At 38.0% G+C, this 20,345-nt stretch overlaps 1 protein-coding gene across 3 annotated transcripts in view; it reads left to right on the top strand.

Annotated features, from left to right (window-relative positions):
- The first annotated feature begins 419 nt into the window (after nt 1-419).
- The window catches only part of SLC9B2 (solute carrier family 9 member B2), a 49,168-nt gene continuing 29,242 nt past the window's right edge, over nt 420-20,345 (top strand). For all 3 annotated transcript variants that reach the window (XM_015082904.3, XM_027061691.2, XM_053217091.1), the window contains exons 1-4: nt 420-1,641; nt 15,184-15,318; nt 16,002-16,182; nt 19,785-19,955. In XM_015082904.3, coding sequence (XP_014938390.2) covers nt 15,229-15,318; nt 16,002-16,182; nt 19,785-19,955 — 442 coding nt within the window. In that variant the 5' untranslated portion in view covers nt 420-1,641; nt 15,184-15,228. The remainder of the gene's footprint in view (nt 1,642-15,183; nt 15,319-16,001; nt 16,183-19,784; nt 19,956-20,345) is intronic.

The following is a 20,345-nucleotide window of genomic DNA, read 5'->3' on the forward strand; positions in this document are numbered from 1 at the left end:
ACTAGACCAAGTCACCGGATATATGTTAGATTTTAGTATTCTGGTTTGTGAAATAAGGGAGCTGGGCCAAATGACTTGGGTTTTTGTTTTGTGTTTTGTTTTTGGTGTATCATATTCAAAATGCTGTAACTTCTTATCAAGTGGAGTAGTGGAACAACGAAACTTACAAGTATGTTATGAAGTACTTCATGCTGTGAGCAAGTATATGGGTGTGTGTATAACTATGACAGATGAATTCTAAATAAACAAATGATGAATTCTTGAAAATGAATTCTAATTAACAAATGCTTCTTCAGACTGCATGCTCTCATCCAACTATAAACTATAAAACATTATAAACAATAAAAGTGCAGGTAAAACCTAACTAAAAAGTTCAGTGTTCCTCTCCAAAGTCGTGTTATTCAAATCGGGTGATGTGTCGATGAAGATCATATGACTGAAACAAAAGGAAAACTGTATTTCATTCCTGTGGTAAGAGGAAGCTGGATACCACTAGAAACTTCCCCAGTCCTTAGGAGAGGAAGAATTCGACTTAGGAAAATACAGTAATAATCACGTTAGATGCCCTGAAGTTTACTGTACAGAACGTAGGTTCATCCGTCCTGCCCACAAAGGAGGCTGAAAGACAAGAATGAGTGGTTTTTATTTGGTGGAGATATTAACTTGACATTGTCCCCTTGCTTGAAAAGCGGTGATTAAAATTGAGCCAAGAAGTGAAAATTAGGTAAGACCATTTTTATTTCTGAAGGAAATGAAAATTACCCCGAACGGGGCGCGCGCATATATACACACACCTGGAGCCGGGAAACATACAGAAAAGGAAGACACAGAAATGGAAGGGAGTTTTAATGGAAAAAGAAACTGCTGATGGGAAGGTTCAAATCTACAACAACGCGGTAAGAAGGGCTCCTGTTAAAGACGCGATACAAGGGGGAAGGACAAGTCTTTAATCCCGCCTAACTGGCCGCCCAAACGGAGAATGCGATCTTCCCACCGCATCGGAGAAGACACTTCGAAAAGCACGGCTGAAAGGTGGAGTTAAAACCCGAAGTGTATTAGTGGGTTTAGGGAACATTAAACCTCGTAATTGGCTGTCGGGCCTGCACTCCCGACTCCAGAAAAGCCAGCGCTGCGCGTCCTCTCCAGAGTTCTCGTCACCGCCGGGGTCCGCGCTCGCTGGGCGGCCTTTCCTGCGAGTTTCCCGGGGAAGACGCGCTCGTCCCGGCACCGGGAGCCGGCCGCCCAGCCAGAACGCACGACTGAAACACGACGGTGAGGTGCGACATCTCGGCAAGCGGGCGGGTGGCCCGCCGGGCCCCCCCGCCCGGGAAGGCTGCGCGCCGCCAGACCCCGACCCGGCGGAGGGCACGTGGGGCGGCCGCCTGGGGCCGGGTCCCTCCCGGGCTCGCTCACGGTATTACTCAGGCGCCGCCGGACCAGACGGCCCTCCCTCCACAGGGCCGCCCCGCGCGCGCAGAGAAGGCGGAGCCTCGGAAAGCCGCGGCGCGCCCAGGGCCCAGATATAAGCGTATTTCACAGCCTCCGGCTCCGCCTGGGGCGATGCGCGCGCGTGGCTGGACCAGGCTCCCCCGGAAGATATTTTAGCCCGTCTCCCACTCTTCCTGCGCTGGAGACCGCCAGGTGAGTAGCCCTCAGAGGACACTGAGTGTCCAGAGCGTGTTTTTCTTGTTTGTGTTTTAGTTCTCGAACACCAGAGGCTGTGGCTACTGTGGGCTACGTTAGCACCGCCAAGATGCTGAGAACCATCAGATCCCACTGGCTGGAGAACAACCACATGCTGAAAGTGCACACTGCCTGTGGCTTTTTTTACTTACCAGGCAGCAGCTTGTTATCTCATCCTTGTTGTTGCATCCTTGGTATCTCACCGAAGACTTTGGTGATTTGTTGCCCTAAAAAATTGATATCAGAAAGCCACCATTGACTTTAGCCTCCCTTCAAGAAATGGACAACACCAGTGGACAGAGAAGGCGGGTACCTTCCTTAGCCACATTAACCTCTGTTTTCACTGAAAGACAGAAACCCTATTCCCCTACTCTGTAATGGGGCCTCCACCTGACATTGTTGCTGCTACAAACTGCTGTCATGAAATTCTGGCTTACTGTTTCTAAGTTCAGAATGAAACATTTAACTTTAGCAAATATCTGTTTGTCTTCTCTGGGCCAAGCAGGCATGGGGACAGGAAATACAAATATGAACTAACTACAGTTTCTGCCATTCAATACCTCAAAATCCAGTGGATCAGAATATACTTAACAAGTTACTAGGTAGAGTGATTCATGCTGTACTAATGACGTGAGCAAAGTGACTGATTCACAAATTTATATTTACTAGAGTATTAAGATCTTTAGAATTCTAACCCTATTGAGTAGATGTTTGCTTTTTTTTAATTTTAATGTTTATTCTTTTTTAATTTTTTTAAATGTTTTTATTTATTTTTGAGACAAAGAGAGACAGAGCATGAGCAGGGCAGGGACAGAGAGAGACACACACAGAATCTGAAGCAGGATCCACCCAAGCTCTGAGCTGTCAGCACAGAGCCCGACGCGGGGCTCGAACTCATGTACCGTGAGATCATGACCTGAACCGAAGTCAGATGCTTAACCTGACTGAGCCACCCAGATGCCCCTTGCCCTTTTTTTTAAAGGATTTCTGAAAAAATGGGAAGAACTCAGTGATACAGGTCTGTCTTGGAGTCTACTCCAAAAGTTGCTGTGCTGGATATAGAAGGTTGGCACTCATATCGATCCCTACCTGCTTCCAGCATGCCTTATTGTATAGGAGACACTGGAGAGCTAAAAACACTTCCTTAGACTCCAATCCAGCCAAAGTTCTAGATGTAACATTAGTGTCTGGCAAGTAGATGAACTTGTCTGAGCTTTTGAAGGCAGAGGTAAGACAGAGGCCATCTCCTTGCTACTTTTTGCTGTTTTCTCTTGGCAAGGAAGGTCCAGGATTTGCCAGTCCTAGTCTCCACAACTGTGGGTGTGGGGAGGGACTTACAACAGTGGTGACAGCCAGACTCAGCATCATCATATTGAATCACCAGCTCTGTGGCCATCAAGAAGCAACTGAGGGAAGTGGTGAACATAGTCTGTGTTCCCTGCCCAGGCAGCTTCCAGATCCCAGCTTCTCGGACTCATAGCTACAATGGTGTCCTTGAACTCTGTAGTCCTTGTGGGGCCTTCTGACTGTAGCAAAAATAGTACATTCCTCAACAGTTCATTTACTACTGTTCTAGAAGTCATTCCCGGAGGCCCAATCTAGAACCTACTCTTCTAACCCTTTCAACAGTCTCTAGCCTTTAAACAATTCACTTAATTCCCTGTGTAAAACCTCTTCCTGCTTAAAATACCTGAAGTGGTTTCGATGTTCTGCACTGACTGATGAATATGTTTGCTATGTGGCCTCTAAGAGTCACATAAACCTAATCCCTTCCATTTCTTTTTTTTTTTTTTTTTTTTTTTGAGAGAGTGAGAGAAAGCACGTGCATGAGCAGGGGAGAGGGGCAGAGGGAGAGAGAATCTTGATCCCACAACCCTGGGATCATGACCTGAGCCAAAATCAAGAGTTGAACACTAAATAGACTGAGCCACCCAGGATCCCCTAATCTCTTCCATTTCTTTAGAAGGGAAATGAAACCAAGAGATTAGATTCAGGGGCTTGCAATGATGTGAATGCTTTCATTTGGGCTCTGCCCTCAGCAATTGCCGTAACTATCTGTTATAACAGATAAACTCCAAAATCTCAGTACCTTAACATAGTAGAGGCTTATTTCTACTCAGGTAAAGTCCAATCAGGTGTTCAGTGGGTGTCATTCTACTCAGTGAGGAACCCAAAGTCTTTATATTATGGCTTTGTCATCCCCTAAAACCTTAAAAGTTCTTAGTTTTCAGACATTAGACAGGGTATGTTGTAGAGGGAGGTATGTTGTAGATTGCATGGAAGTTTCTTATAGGTAAAAAATGGAAGTGGCAGACATTACTTATGCCCACATCCCATTGGCCACACCTCAATGACTTGCCACACTAACATGTAAGGGAGACTGGGAAATGTCTACTATCTGTGTGCCCAGACCACACAGGAAACTGGTTTGATGAACATGTATCAGTCTCCTTCCATCCCTCAAGAATAGACTGCATCTCAGTAATCTTTGTATCTCTTGTGCTTTACACACCACAGAAAATCAGTAAAAGTCTGATGAACTTCACCAACTGTAAAGGGATAGAGTTGTTATCTCATGTGCCTAATATCGAAACTTACCACCCTTTACTATGGTTGTTTAAGGAATGAGCTATCATTCTCTGACTACGTTACAGCCTTTGAGTGTGGGAACTATGTCAGACTGTTCACTTTTTTGTGTGTTTTTTTTATTGAAGTATAGTTTACACACAATGTTATGTTAGTCTCAGGTGTACAACATGGTGATTCAACAAGTCTCTATGTCATGCTATGCTCACGACAAGTGTGGCTATATCTGTCACTGTACAACATTATTATAATCCCATTGACTGTATTCTCTATGCTGTATCTTTCATCCCTCAGACTGTTCATTCTTGAATCCCTGGAACAAGGGCTAAAATATGGCAAGAGTTTAATAGATGTTTGTTAAATAAGTGAATGAATGACTCCACAGAGAGAAAAAAGAGGTACAGAGTTAGTCTACATGAAGTTAAAAAATACTAATTGAGAAGGTGACATTTGAGTTAGATCTTGAATGACTAGTAGAATTTTACCAGATAGAAAAAGCAAAAAATGAAACCTCAGGCGGTAATAGTAGTGCTGTTTTGTTGTGGTTGTAATTGCTTCATGAATAGACATTTAGAAAACCATCAAATGTTTATAAGCCCAACTTGTTATTATTCACTATTCAAATATTACAACCAAACCTCAGGGATAGGAAAGGAAAAATATATAACCTTACAATCTCTGTAATCTCTATTGACTAAAAGAATGGCACTAAAAACTTTGGCACTGATTTTTTTTAGCTACTTAAATATTCTTTTCTGAATATTTTTGATAAATAGCAACACAGAGGCAGTATTCTGATTGTTCATCCTCCACGAAGATTTTGCACCATGTCAAGAAGCTAGGGAAACACATATGAGCCAAAGGTTCCCATTACTGCTCATCAGAGCTTCTCTGAACTGGCTCTGCATCAAAATCACCTGTTGTATTGGTTAGGCTGCTTTTGGCTGCAGGTAATAGGAAATTCAGCTAAAATTGTCTTCAAAAATACAAATTTACTTTTCTTACACAAGGTGTGTGGAGGTAATTGGATCCAGGGTTTGTTCCGTAGCCCAATGATATCAAGATTTAGTTTGCTTTCCATGAGCTAATTTTGTCTTTTTCTTCATGGTAAATGATGGCTGCTAGAGTTCCAAGAAACACAGTCGTCATCCTTGGCCCCATCCCCTCCCCCCCCAAACACACACAGATACACAGTTTAAAGACAAAAAGAAGAGAAGAAAAAATAAATAGTAACTAAATAAATAGATAGATGCAATTTTAAAAATTAAAAATTTGGAGCACCTGGGTGGCTCAGTCAGTTGGGCATCCAACTTCGGCTCAGGTCATGATCTCATGGTTCGTGAGTTCGAGCCCCACGTCGGGCTCTGTGCTGATAGCTCAGAGCCTGGAGCCTCCTTCAGATTCTGTGTCTCCCTCTCTGTCTGCCCATCCGCTACTCGGCTGTGTCTCCCTCTCTCAAAAAAAAATAAAAACATTAAAAAAAATTTTAAAAAAGAATAAAGGTACTGCAAAATTGTTTTAAAAAATTAAAATTTTTAAATTAAATAAATGTTTTTTAAAAGAAGAGGGTTCTTGCCTCTTTTTGGGGGGTGAGGGGGGAGGAATATCATATCCAGTGGTCCCCAACAGCCTTGCCCACAGATTTCATTGGTGAGAAGTGAATCATGCCCAGCCCTAAACCAACAGCTGGCATGAAGGAATGGTGTTACAGAGATTGATTTAGACCAATAATGATTTATCCCTAAGGGTGGGGAAGGTACACACTGACATACCTGAGTAACGGCTCTTAGGTAATAGGTTGGGTTGCCCCACTTGAGGAGATCGAATCTTTGGAATCAGATTTTAGTAGGCCTAGAGGTAATATTTTAAATTTTAATTAAATGCATTTGTCCTTGGGAGAGAGTTTAGAAAGGAGAGAAGCAAGTATTGGGTCCCTTCTTACCTAGGAGTAATTTCCTTATATTCGTATCTCATTACATAGTGTTTTACTTCACGATGATTCAACCAAATCACTGTATCAGTTAGCCAAATAGAACAGTACTTGTTTTCCTTTGGTTGCTTGGTCTCATATGGTCAGCACACCTAACACTTTCAGATAAGGTTATTTTGTTCAGGGAAACATTCTTAGTCATTTCAGTTAACTAATTCAAGGAAATTTTAAGTCCCACCCTTCACTTGACCTGAATTCCTCACTGCTGGGTGGGTCTCCTTTTGGAGAATGAGCATTAGATCAGCAGTTGATTAGCAGAATCCAGAAACTGAAAGGTTTCTATATGTTCTACATAGACATATCAGACTGAGCTTCCACTTCCAACACATGTGTTGGTGTTCCAACCTATGGTTGAACACCAAAGGTAGGAGTTTTTGTTATTATAGAGTACTTAATGGATAGTCACTGAGATGTTCTTTCAAATGTATAAATAACACATACAGTACTCCAGCCATATATGTAAATTCTCATTAGGATTACCCCATTAAGTGTTGGTCTGTCCCTACCTCAGACAGAAATAAGAATAACCAGCCTTTATCTATGTAATGATCCTTTAGCAGTAATTTAACTGATAGCAGTAAGCATATTTTACTTGACCAAGAGTCTATGGACATTCACAAATTGAGAGTTCTTTTATTTCCTCTGGAATATTACAGAAAGCACTTTTAAACATTTAGATTAATAAGATAACCTGAAAAAGAGAAGGCTGATTTAACAGCCTTCTGTATATGAGAGCATATTTGCAAAAGTAATTTTCAAAGTGTCTTTCACTTGCCAGGAGAAGTAGGGGTTAGTGGACACGGCTCCTGCAGTCCCCTTTATTTGTCCCATTTGTTGGATTTCAGGGTAGGGTTTTATTTGATGAAAGATTATTTTTTGACCTAAAAAATATTTGAAAACTGCTGTAGAAGATGCTAGGCAGTTCCCCATCGTCTCTGAAAACCCCCAAAACAAAAAAATTAACTTAAATTGTAGCAATGGGATTATCTAAAGGGAAATTACCAGATTTTATCTCTGAAAAATATTATTACTGAGGAAAGCTGTATCATTTTCTTTTCTCTAAAGCTTTAAAATTACATAACGTTGTTTAAATGTATTTTGAATTGCATAAGAAAATCTTATTGTAAAAATCCTAACAATGCAAAAATACAGAGAATAAAAATGATATTCCAACCACTCTGATTCCATTTCCCTCCCCAAAGGCAACTACAATTTACAGACTTTTTTTTCCTATTTATTTACCTGCAAATGCTCATACATAATGTTCATATTCTTTATCCGTGATTCTTCATCTGCAATTTTCTCTCAAATTTGGAGGAAAGACTTAGGAGACTGTTCTTTTCAAGTCCACAGCTCTATGATTTTGGTGGCATATGTTCCTAGTATTGCAACATAAAGCTCAAATTAAGCCAAGATGGTTTCTAAGCATGTGGATCAGTCCTGCAGGAAATTCTGTATACTGGGAATGCTAAAGAGAGGCATGAGTGACCAACAACTTTTGAATATGTTTTTAGAACTTGATCTACTAACCTTCTAGCAAGTGGGTAATCACAACAGTCATAACAGCCACATCCTTTGGCTTAGGTCAAACCACATTCTTCTGTTGAAATCTATATTTAAGGCACAGAACTTTGATTAAATTAACATGACTGAATTATGAAATCTGTAAAATTCCACCATTTGATGTGAGATAAATTTGTTTAATGTAGTTTATTGTTGTGTATCAATCAGAATAATACAACGTCTTGATTGAGAAGCAGAAAAAAACTGTTGCTTCTGTATATAGGCACTTTTAGTATTTATCTAAAATGTGCTTTGCCTTCCTATTTCTTAGTGTCATATTTTTATATACAAAAATCTCTCAAAGCATCTTAGTCTAACTGGATTTTTTATCAGATAAGATCGAGAGTGTTCAGGGTGGTATGACAGTAGACTAACTGGATTTTTTAAAAAGAGAGCTCCTTAATCCCTAGAATCTTAGGGCATATTTAAATGGCAAGTTATTGCTTAGCCAATTAACTAATAATTTCAGAATATATAAGCAATATTTGTCATGAGAACAGAATAAAGTTCTTGTTTCATTTATTTTGTCACCAATGTTGTGCAACCTAAATGGACTAATAAAATATTTTGTTTATAATAAACTCTATCACAGTCATAACAATGGGAAAGAATAAAGCTGAAGGTGATACAAGATAGAAAATAAAAATATTTTCCAAACTTATTATGGAATGTGTTTTCAAACTTATAGTTAATTATGACTATATGTGAGTGGGATTTTAAATAAAATATTACAGCAAAAATATATAAAAATATAATGCAGTGATTTAGTAGAAATAACCTGAAATCAAAGATATAGATTAAAGAATTCTCTCATTTCACAAATATTTATACAGTTTTACTGCAGTTTATGAGGCTTGCCTGATATTGGCTATGTTAGTTGAAAACAGTCATTTAGCTTCTCTAGGCTTTAGTTTTCTTATGTGAATATTAAAGAAATTGGACCAAGTAATTTCTAAAACCTTTCCAACTTTTATTATTACATTAAACTATAATTCTTAATTACTAGGAAATCAACTAGTTTCTCCATATTTCCCCACTTTTTAATTTCTCCATTCCAGACACCCAGTATCTCAGTTTAACAGCCTTCATGAAGTTTTACTGGGACAAAATATTTTAAAAGACTTTTATGAACACAGTAAAATATTATTCGTCTCACTTAAATAGCATTTATTACTTAAATAGCATTATTAAGTAGCATCTTGGCGGCTCAGTCAGTTAAGCATCCTAGTCCTGATTTTGGCTCATGTCATGATCTCATGATGGGCATGAAGCCTGCTTGGGATTCTGTCTTTTCCAATAGATAGATAGATAGATAGATAGATAGATAGATAGATAGATAGATAGATAGATAGCATTGTTGAAAACAAAGCATTTCACTTAACTTTCTGGATAACTGACATCTATTTTATTGAATGCCACATTTTCTTTAACATTCTTTTTACATTGCTAACCCATGCTATGTATTTTAATGCCTCTTAAAACCAAAAGTATTAGCACATCAGTTTTTTTTTTTCTTTTCATTTTCTTGAAGATGTAAAATCACCTTCCAAACATTTGTTATTATACAAGAGATCCTTCAGGGCCAATTCAGGTATGAAGGTTCTTACTGAGGATTCATTTGGTGGCAAATGACAGAAACTCAACTCTAACTAGTAAGGACTTTATTAGCTTACCTATAACTGACAAGGAGCTGCTTCCTGTTAAATCAACAATGTGGTTATTAATTTGGGACTTTCCTTTTTTCTCCTTCCATATTAAGGATCTGCTTTGCTCTGTGGTCACTTCATTCTTTGGAAGGCTTTTCTGTATGTCACAAGGGTTGTCAATAGTGAGTCTGGGCTTAGCAACCCCAACAGAAAGAAAGCTCTTTCTCAATGGTTCCAGTGAACACCTTAAAGTTGACTTTCACTGGCCAGGTATGGATCACATGCTCATGCCTAAAACAATCAGTATGACGGGGGAAGAAGTTCTCTCATTGGCCAGGCTTGTCCTCATCTCCAGAGCATTGGTAGAGCATGGAGATAAGGAACGTGAGGAGGACATGAGTCTCCTATGAACCACATGGATGGAGAATAGAGAAGATGTGGATTCCACAAAAGAAAATTAGTATGCTGTTATCAAAAAGCTTGTTGGGGGGGAGATGTTTGGGAGGCCAAAACTACAAATATGGAGAAGATAGATATCCCCACATTTTATAGCCTTAAATTCCTATCTTTCCATCTCCTTCCTGTCAGCTGTCACTTATGGTGCTTTCAGTTTGCCTCTATCACAATTTCTTCCTACATGTAACTTTTAACATCTTTTCTTCTGAGAAACCAGATGAGGAGAGTCATTTGAAATGTTTTTATTTTTGGTTTTTTTATTTAATTTATTTTTTTAATTTACATTCAAGTTAGCATATAGTACAACAATGATTTCAGGAGTAGATTCCTTAATGCCCCTTACCCATTTAGCCCATCCCCCCTCCCACAATCCCCTCCAGTAACCCTCTGTTCTCCATATTTAACAGTCTCTTATGTTTTATCCCCCTCCCTGTTTTTATATTATTTTTGCTTCCCTTCCCTTATGTTCATCTGTTTTGTATCTTAAAGTCCTCATATGAGTGAAGTCATATGATATTTATCTTTCTCTAATTTCACTTAACATAATACCCTTTAGTTCCATCCATGTAGTTGCAAATGGCAAAATTTCATTCTTTTTGATTGCTAAGTAATACTCCAGTGTGTGTGTGTGTGTGTGTGTGTGTGTGTGTGTGTGTGTGTGTGACTTGATATATATCAAGTCATTTGAAATGTTTTAAAAGTTAGTGGGCTCTGAGTGAGGACTTGAGAGCTTCTCTATAAGAAGTATAAACTTCCCACTTTTAATGGACTTCATGATATATCTTATCCCCTTTAAAAGGTAATTTTTGTGTATGTTCTGATTTCTTTGCTGAAACCAAATTATTGGTAGGGGATATACTATTGTAATTTCAAGACTCAATAACTATGAACAGTAAGTGCCATGAACATGGTTGCTATTAGAAATAGTCATTTATACTTGTTGGTTATTTAAAAATATTCTTCATAAATGGCAGAATTGGCTGATTTTAGAAATTTGATAAAGGAGATGATTCTAGTAACACTGCTCAAGAGTTCCTATATGATTCTACTAATGAGCAAGTGAAGAACTGACAATGGTGAGTGTTCCATCCACCTTATCAAGAAGTTGGCCTTGAAAGAAAGAGGTAAAGGGCACTATCAAAGAAAATCAGTGGGATTAAGTAGTAAATTCTTCAACATGGGGCTGGGGGGACCTCATCTAGTTTAATAAGGAAGGCAAAAAGAATCTTAGAGATTTATGTTAAGTAGGGAGAAGGAACAGGAGTGGCTCATAACTAACACTATTGAATGTTTACCAGGTGCATGGTTGGAACCACTCTTATCTCCGTTTTATAAATAAGGAATTAGTTACAAAGAGGCTAAGAAATTTGGTATATAATAGAACTAGACTACAGACCCAGCTTTGTCTAACTCCAGACCCAGCAGATCATCATTTACTATATGAGGGGATTATTCTCTACATAGGGTAAAGGGCAAGTGCCATGGTTTGGGAAATGATATCCTAGCTCTCCCACTTCATTTGCCATTGCTTTCAGCCTTACAACGCATGCTCCAACAAAGTTTCCCCTGACATCCCACTGGATTCCATGCCTCCATACCTTCAAGACAAGGGTTCTCTGAGCCCAACATTTTTCCTATCAAATGCCATTCTTTCTCATTATGAGTCTAAATTTTGGAATAAATTTATAAACTTAAAAAATTATATCTACATATATACACACATATATATTATTATATGTACATGAACTTATTATATGTAATATAAAATCCAAACTGAAGGTTTTTTGAGATACCACCCTGGCCAACATTGTATTTTGTAAGGAAGAAAAATGGTGATGATGGTGATGGTGAGGGTGGTAGTGGTAGAAAGGATATAATTTTCTTGGGAATATTAAATGCAAGCATCTTGGCACTTTTTTTTAACATTTATTCATTTTTGAAAGTCAGAGAGACAGAACACGAATGGGGGAGAGGCAGAGAGAGAGGGAGACACAGAATCGGAAGCAGGCTCCAGGCTCTGAGCCATCAGCACAGAGCCCGATGTGGGACTTGAACCCATGAACCACAAGATCATGACCTGAGCCGAAGTTGGATGCTCAACCAACTGAGCCACCCAGGTGCCCCTCTTGGCACTTTTTTAAACAGAAAATTATTCCTTGAGGCAGGGGTCTTGTCTAATTAATCCTTATCTTTATAGCCTAGCATAGTGTATGGCACATATTAGACACTCAAATGTATTGATTTAGATTTTCCCTTCTCTCACATAATTTTCCCTTTGCTTATACCAGGGTTTGTAGTTCGTGCTTCTATTATAATATCATTATACTTGTTGCATTAGAAGTAAGTTTGATTACTAGTAAAAATAACACTTGACTAACAGTAGCTTCAACAATTAACTTGAAGCTTGGCATCCAAGACTGATGGAGCAATTAAAGGGTATCATCAAGGAACCAGCTCCTCCTATCTTAATTTTCTACTCTCCTTAGTATAGGGCTTTTTCTTCTCATGGTTGAGAGATGGTCACTGGCCCTCCAGGTAGTGTATCTACATTCTAGGAAGAAGAAGGAGAAATGTTAGAGGACAAAGAATAAAAGTATGATCTTCAAAAAGCCTTGCCTTATAGTCTGGGAATGAAAGTTCTCCCTAGGGACTCTCACTTATATCTCATTACACAGAACTGTGACACATGGCTATCTATAGCTACAGAAGTGGCCAGGAATTGGAGTATTTGGTTGTTCAGCCTATATAGCATGAGAAGCCAAGAGAGAGGAGATTGAAGTAGTTTACAGAGTCAAGCTATAGGTCTGTCCTACAGGTTTTTTAGTTACTTCATGTAAGTTTATTTTTCCTGGTATATCGTCAGCCTATAGAGAACAAAAAATATGTTTTTGTAATCTTTGAATTACCTACAGTGACTACCAACATGTCTCAGTTGTCTAAGACATTTGTGGCTACTCAATCAATGTTATTATTTTAACTTTAATTTAGAAATATGAACCAGACAAGAATTAGTGATTCTAATTTCTCTGAAAATGATGGAATCCATAGATGTTTCTTTGGTGACTCATTTCAACATTGAAAAATTGCCTAGCGCTTATGAAGGAAATTGAAGAAGACACAAAGAAATGGAAAAACATTCCATGCTCATGGATTGGAAGAGTACACTTGATCTTAGCCAAAAGGCCAAGAAGCAATGGATTGGAAGAATAAATATTGTTAAAATGTCAATACTACCCAAAGCAATCTACACATTCAATGCAATCCCAATCAAAATTGCACCAGCATTCTTCTCAGAGCTAGTACAAACAATCCTAAAATTTGTATGAAACCATAAAAGACCCCGAATAGCCAAAGTAATATTGAAGAAGAAAACCAAAGTGGGGGGCATCACAATCCCAGACTTTAGCCTCTACTACAAAGCTGTAATCATCAAGACAGCATGGTATTGGCACAAAAACAGACACATGGACAAATGGAATAGAATAGAGAACCCAGAATTGGACCCACAAATGTATGGCCAACTAACCTTTGACAAAGCAAGAAAGAATATCCAATGGAAAAAAGTCTCTTTAGCAAATGGTGCTGGGAGAACTGGACAGCAACATTCAGAAGAATGAAACTAGACCACTTTCTTACACCATACACAGAAATAAACTCAAAATGGATGAAAGACCTAAATGTGAGACAGGAAACCATCAAAACACTAGAGAAAAAAACAGGCAACAACCTCTTTGACCTCAGCCACAGCAATTTCCTACTCGACACATCTCCAAAGGCAAGGGAATTAAAAGCAAAAATGAACTATTGGGACCTCATCAAGATAAAAACCTTCTGCACTGCAAAGGAAACAATCAACAAAACTAAAAGGCAACCGACAGAATGGGAAAAGATATTTGCAAATGACATATCGGACAAAGGGCTAGTATCCAAAATCTATAAGAGCTCACCAAACTCCACACCCAAAAAACAAATAATCCAGTGAAGAAATGGGCAGAAGACATGAATAGACACTTCTCTAAAGAAGACATCCAGATGGCCAATAGGCACATGAAAAGATGCTCAGCGTCGCTCCTCATCAGGGAAATACAGATCAAAATCACACTGAGATACCACCTCAGACCAGTCAGAGTGGCTAAAATGAACAAATCAGGAGACTATAGATGCTGGCGAGGATGTGGAGAAACGGGAACCCTCTTGCACTGTTGGTGGGAATGCAAACTGGTGCAGCTGCTCTGGAAAACAGTGTGGAGGTTCCTCAAAAAATTAAAAATAGAACTACCCTATGACCCAGCAATAGCTCTGCTAAGAATTTACCCAAGGGATACAGGAGTGCTGATGCATAGGGGCACTTGTACCCCAATGTTTATAGCAGCACTTTCAACAATAGCCAAATTATGGAAAGAGGCTAAATGTCCATCAACTGATGAATGGATAAAGAAATTGTGGTTTATATACACAATGGAATACTACTTGGCAATGAGAAAGGATGAAATCTGGCCATTTGCAGCAACGTGGATGGAACTGGAGGGCATTATGCTAAGTGAAATAGGTCAGTCAGAGACAGACAGATACTATATGTTTTCACTCATGTGTGGATCTTGAGAAACTTAACAGAAGACCTTGGGGAAGGGGAAGGGGAAGGGGAAAAAAGTTACAGAGAGGGAGGGAGGCAAGCCATAAGAGACTCTTAAATACAGAGAACAAACTGAGGGTTGATAGGTGTGGAAGAGAGGGGAAAGCGGGTGGTGGGCATTGAGGAGGGCACTTGTTGGGATGAGCACTGGGTGTTGTATGGAAGCCAATTTGACAATAAATTATATTAAGGAAGGAAGGAAGGAAGGAAGGAAGGAAGGAAGGAAGGAAGGAAGGGAGGAAGGAAAAGAAAAATTGCCTGGAGATTTCCTGTTTCATCAAGCCAGACCATTAGAGAGAACGATTTAACAGTAGTATTGCTTGGAATATTTGAAATATAACTCAGAAAACAGGGTGGGAAAGACATCATATAAAAATATGATAAACAAGGGCTTTTTCAGGAGAGGTAGAAAGTAAGTAAGAATTAGTATAACATATTGTAATCAAAGAAAAGGTTAGCAATTGAAAGTTAAGAATAGTCTAATTTAAAATATTTTAGACATTCAGAGTTCCAAGGGAAAAAATAAGTACAATTCATTCATTTAAATTGTTCAAATTGCTGCTTAATTCATTCATATAAATCTCAAGTTGATGCTACATATCTGTACTATTTCTCCTTCGAAACAGTTCCCGTTCCTCTCCCTTGTGTCATCTTATTTTTAATTATAAATCATGGGAGATGAAGATAAAGCAATTGAACATGAAGATTTGACACCATCCACAGGAATGGACCACACAGCCTCTACATATCAAGAAACACAGGTAAACCTACGATTAAATATAGAGCATTCCAACCATTTCCTTAAAAGAGGGACTATATATTTCCAAATCTCTGATACAGTTGTGTTCTCTTCATGCTCTATCACTCAATTAACAGTTCTTCCCATTTTTAATCCCCAAATTTGTACAGTAGGTGTGACTACCAGTTTTCCCAGATTCATTAGCAGCTGGCCCTACGTGAGGCTGGAAAAATAGAGAGCCTGTGAAATGCTTTGTGTTCCCAGCCTCACCCCTAGAATGGTTGTGATTACTTCCCTCCCTTTTTACTGCTTAAATTCAAGTAGATGAATGAATTTGAATTCATTTTTACCACAAATAGTTATTTTTTCTGAACCACTTTAATATATTAACCAACTATTGCCTTGAAAAATATCTTAAGTAGGCTAATTTTTAAACCCACTATTGTAAAACAAAATGAAATAGTATGTGTACCCCAAGGATTTATAATGCTACAAATAGTGACTCAATGGTAAATATTCCTCTAACATAATTCTTGTTCCAAGCATTCACTGATTAGCTATTAGTATAGCTCTGCATTTCCACTATAAAGTGTTAGCCTTGATTCTAGCAGTAAAAATTTGATTTGTGATTTGATGACTCGATAGCTATAAAAATGTACAGCAGATATAACCGTTTTAAGTATTATTAAATTGTTTTAAACACAGGAGGAAGCAGTTATGAACTCTAAAGGAATAGATGCAAAAGAACCAACAGAAGGAAGTAACCTCCTGAATAGCAGTGAAAAAAAGCTACAAGAAATACCAACTGAATCAAATAATTTGCGAAGACTAGGACAAACATTTGCTTGCCCTCCACATGGCTTGCTGGCTAGAGGGATAACAAATGGTATGTAAATGGTAAAAAATAATTCAGAAAGAGACGGTAAAAGATGAAATTGTTTTCATGAGAGATCCCAAAATAATATGGTTTAAAGAACAAAAAGAAGTTTACTTCTGTATACATAAAAACTAGAGTGCTATTGCTACTACCATTCCAGCTAGCAGGAAAAGAGCAGAGATCAAAGACATTTTCCTTTTCTGTCTGTGAGTAATTTCACAGGATTACATTAGGCCTCCAATGAGAAAAATGAGAAATCACCTGTAAACAGAAAGGCACTGCATAAATGTTGGGTTTAATCGTTATTAAGTGATGCAACTAATGTTTGAACAAACAGCTTAATTTATGCTTCCAAATGAATCCATCATTTTGTAAGAATCTTGGTTTCCAATCCAACTTACTCCAGTACAACCACTATTACCTAAAATATTTGGGAGATTTTTCTTTTTTTTAATGTTTTATTTATTTTTGAGAGAGAAAGAGCACATGAGCAGTGGAGGGGCAGAGAGAGGGAGATAGAGGATCTGAAGCAGGCTCTGTGCTGACAGCAGAGAGACCACCGTGGAGCTCGAACTCACAAACCATGAGATCAACAAACCATGAGATCATGACCTGAACTGAAGTTGGACACTTAACCAACTGAGCCACCCCGGGCACCCCTGGAGGACTTTTCTTTGGGAGTTTATCTCAGCACTATTTCACATACTGTCTTTGAGGAACGGATTTGGTTTTTGGAGGGAGCCAAACATTATTATGATATCAATTTGAAGAATAGATGGATATTCAGATTCAGTAATCCTGTTTTTTTGTTCAGAAAGGAAATTGTGTGTGTGTGTGTGTGTGTGCGTGTGTGTGTGTGAGAGAGAGAGAGAGAGAGAGTGAAGTGTATGTATTTTGTACATTGGAGGAAATGTAGTAGGAAAAAGAAGGGCTTTGAAAATTGTCTATAAATGCTGACTTTTTCTTAATTTTTTAAGTTTATTTATTTATTTTGAGAGAGACAGAGACAGTGCGAGTGGGGGAGGGGGAGAGAGAGAGAGAGAGAGAGAGAGAGAATCCCAAGCAGGCACTACATTGCCAGCACAGAGCCCGATACAGGGCTCGAACTCATGAAACCATGAGATCATGACCTTGAGCCAAAACGGAGAGTTGAACACTTAACTGACTGAGCCACCCAGGCACCCTATAAATGAGAATTTGAAGACAATTTCAAAATGATATTGAGGAGCGACAGCACCACTAGAGTAAATACATATCTTCCCAAAGTAAATATGTTGAAGAATATAATACATTTGATCTAAAAGTTGTGTTTACTAAAAAATCAGACTCAGTTATTGTTATACTTCATTTGTGAGCTCTGAAAAACATTTTTACCATTCTCAACTGGGACAGTTGAAGCCCAGTTATACTCTAGGCTCTACATATGTTTTTAATAAAATTAGGTAAGTCTGTAAACTAGCATGAGAAAAAAATCTCAAACTTTATTTTAAAAATGTAGAGAAAAACAGGTTCCAAAATATATACCAGTTGATAAGACAACATATAATTTAATACCTTTTCTGTCCTATTTATTTTTTTGAAATTTCACCATTCAAATCATGGCACATTTCTAGTTAAAACATTTACTGTAAAACAGATAGTGATTGCATTAGGGAAAGGGTATAAATGAATGATGTGATTTGGAGACTCATTTTTTAATTTTTTTTTTTATTTTTAGAGAGAAAGGGGGTGGGGGACAGGCACAGGGAGAGGAAGAGAGAGAATCTTTTTTAAAAAAATTTTTTTGGGGGGCGCCTGGGTGGCTCAGTCAGTTAAGCGTCCAACTTGGGCTCCGGTCACGATCTCGCGGTCCATGAGTTGGAGCCCCGCATCGGGCTCTGGGCTGATGGCTCAGAGCCTGGAGCCTGCTTCCGATTCTGTGTCTCCCTCTCTCTCTGCCCCTCCCCCACTCGTTCTCTCTCTCTCTCTCTCTCTCTCTCTCTCTCTCTCTCTCTCTCTGTCTCAAAAATAAATAAACATTTAAAAAATTTTTTTAAATAGCCAAAGGAAAAAAAAATTCCTAAAAGACACTTAAAAACAGCAATAAAAGCCAGAAAACCAAGGGACAGTATTTTAAAGGAACTGGAAGATAGTAACTCTCAACCTAGAACTGTATACCCTGAAAAACTATCTTTTAAGAATGAGAATAAAGATAATTCCAGATCAATATAACTAAGAATTTGTTACCAACAGATCTTCATGAGAAATATAGCATGCTCTGGTGCACTGTTTCTGAACTATGAATTAGTTCATATATGATGGTAAATGAGGAATTGTGTTAGTGTAACATGAAAATTTGCATTTGTACATAATTTCTCCTGCCATGTTAATATTTTACATCACCAAACAATGGCATGTGAATACAAAACGCATTGAAAAACAAGAACAGACAAAAAAGGTCAGATATATGATTCCTTACAATTAAAGATAAAGCCTTACTAAAATGAAGACTTTTTAAAAAGCTGAACTCCCTATAGAAGTACTTTTTTTTTTCTTCAGACAGTTAGTTGCTGGTTTAGGGGTTTCAGAGGCTTTTTAAACTTTCTAGACCATTAAACTATCTAATGAAACCATATATGGATGTAGAAGCTGACATTACAAACAAAGTAGCTGCCAACACTTTCCCTCAGTTAAAACAACAACAACAAATATTTGATTGTTGGAGAAAGCTATAATCTGGATCAGATTTGGACGGAACTGCTTACTATTTAAAGCAAATGCTTTCAAGGTTCTACATCTCGAAATAATACGTGTGGTTCCAAGGGTTTGAGTCTGCCAAAAAGAGACTGTGAAATGCAAATGCCAGTGGAGATTTAACTGCACTAGCATTTTTATTAGGATCATTACTGTTTTTGTCAATACTTTGGTCACAGGATTTAAGCTTTGAGTTGTCTGCCCAACTGTTTTCCCATGAGTCTTTGTTACTTCAGTGTAAACTTTAGTACAACACAAGGTTTTCAAACAAGGAAACATGTTTCACCTTCTAATAGAAATACCTCTATTAAAGGAAATACTTTAGGCAACAAAATAATTGTCCCAGATAAAAAATTTGAGTTGCCATAATGAATAATGATCAAAACGGAAAATAGGTGAGTATATGGATAATTCTAAACCAACATTGACTATAGAAAAGAAACAATAATAGTGTTTAATTCAAGACAGAACTAAAATACTAGAATGTGATTATTCAGGTATTCTCATGTTCCTATGAAGAGAGTAAAGATAGCCAGTGTTTCCCTTTTTATTAACGAGTGAATATTTATGGTAAAATTATAAAGGAAAAAGGAGAAATGATAAAAAAATTCAAGATCGTAGTTCCTTCTGACGGTGTGAAAGGAGATGGGAGATGGGATTAAGAGGGGCATATGGGTGGATCCAAAGGCACTGGTAATATCCTATTTCTTAAGATGGTTGGTAATTATTACCCAATTGTTCATATTACTGATGCCTTCTAAAATTTACACATGGTTATAAAAACTTGTATGTATGTTCGATATTTTTAAAATTTTTATATTATATTGAAACCATATGACAACTTACTGATAGAAACTAGTTTTCCTGGTTTATTTCAGTTACCATGGTTGTTCTTCTCTGGGCTGTAGTTTGGTCAATTACTACCAGCGAATGTCTTCCTGGAGGAAACCTATTTGGAATTATAATCCTATTCTATTGTGCCATCATTGGAGGTAAACTTTTGGGGCTCATTAAGTTACCTACATTACCTCCACTGCCTCCTCTTCTAGGTAAGTGCTAAATACTTTCTGACTTCAAGACTAAATCATATTTTAAAAACTGTAGTTTGGGAAGCTTTGGGAAATAAATATAAAATATTTCTGTATTTGATGTGTTGGAGCCAAAAGCCAATTATTAAATTTTGAGTTTGGTAAGCCAGTTGTTAAACACAGAAATTTTTTAAAATTAAATTATATATATTTACAATTAAATAACTTGCATTAAAAATAAAACCAATAGATACTCAAAACTAATCACTTACGGTATTTTCTCCTTATCTAGGCTCTTGAAATTATGGAAACAATATATAGTGGTGTGCCACTGGCTCTCTCTTCCCAACTGCACATTCATTGACATCGTGTTGGTAGCTTAACATCAACCATGGTAGAAGTAACTGTAAG

This window comes from Acinonyx jubatus, chromosome B1 (assembly GCF_027475565.1).
Source record: "Acinonyx jubatus isolate Ajub_Pintada_27869175 chromosome B1, VMU_Ajub_asm_v1.0, whole genome shotgun sequence".
Classification (NCBI taxonomy): Eukaryota; Metazoa; Chordata; class Mammalia; order Carnivora; family Felidae; genus Acinonyx; species Acinonyx jubatus.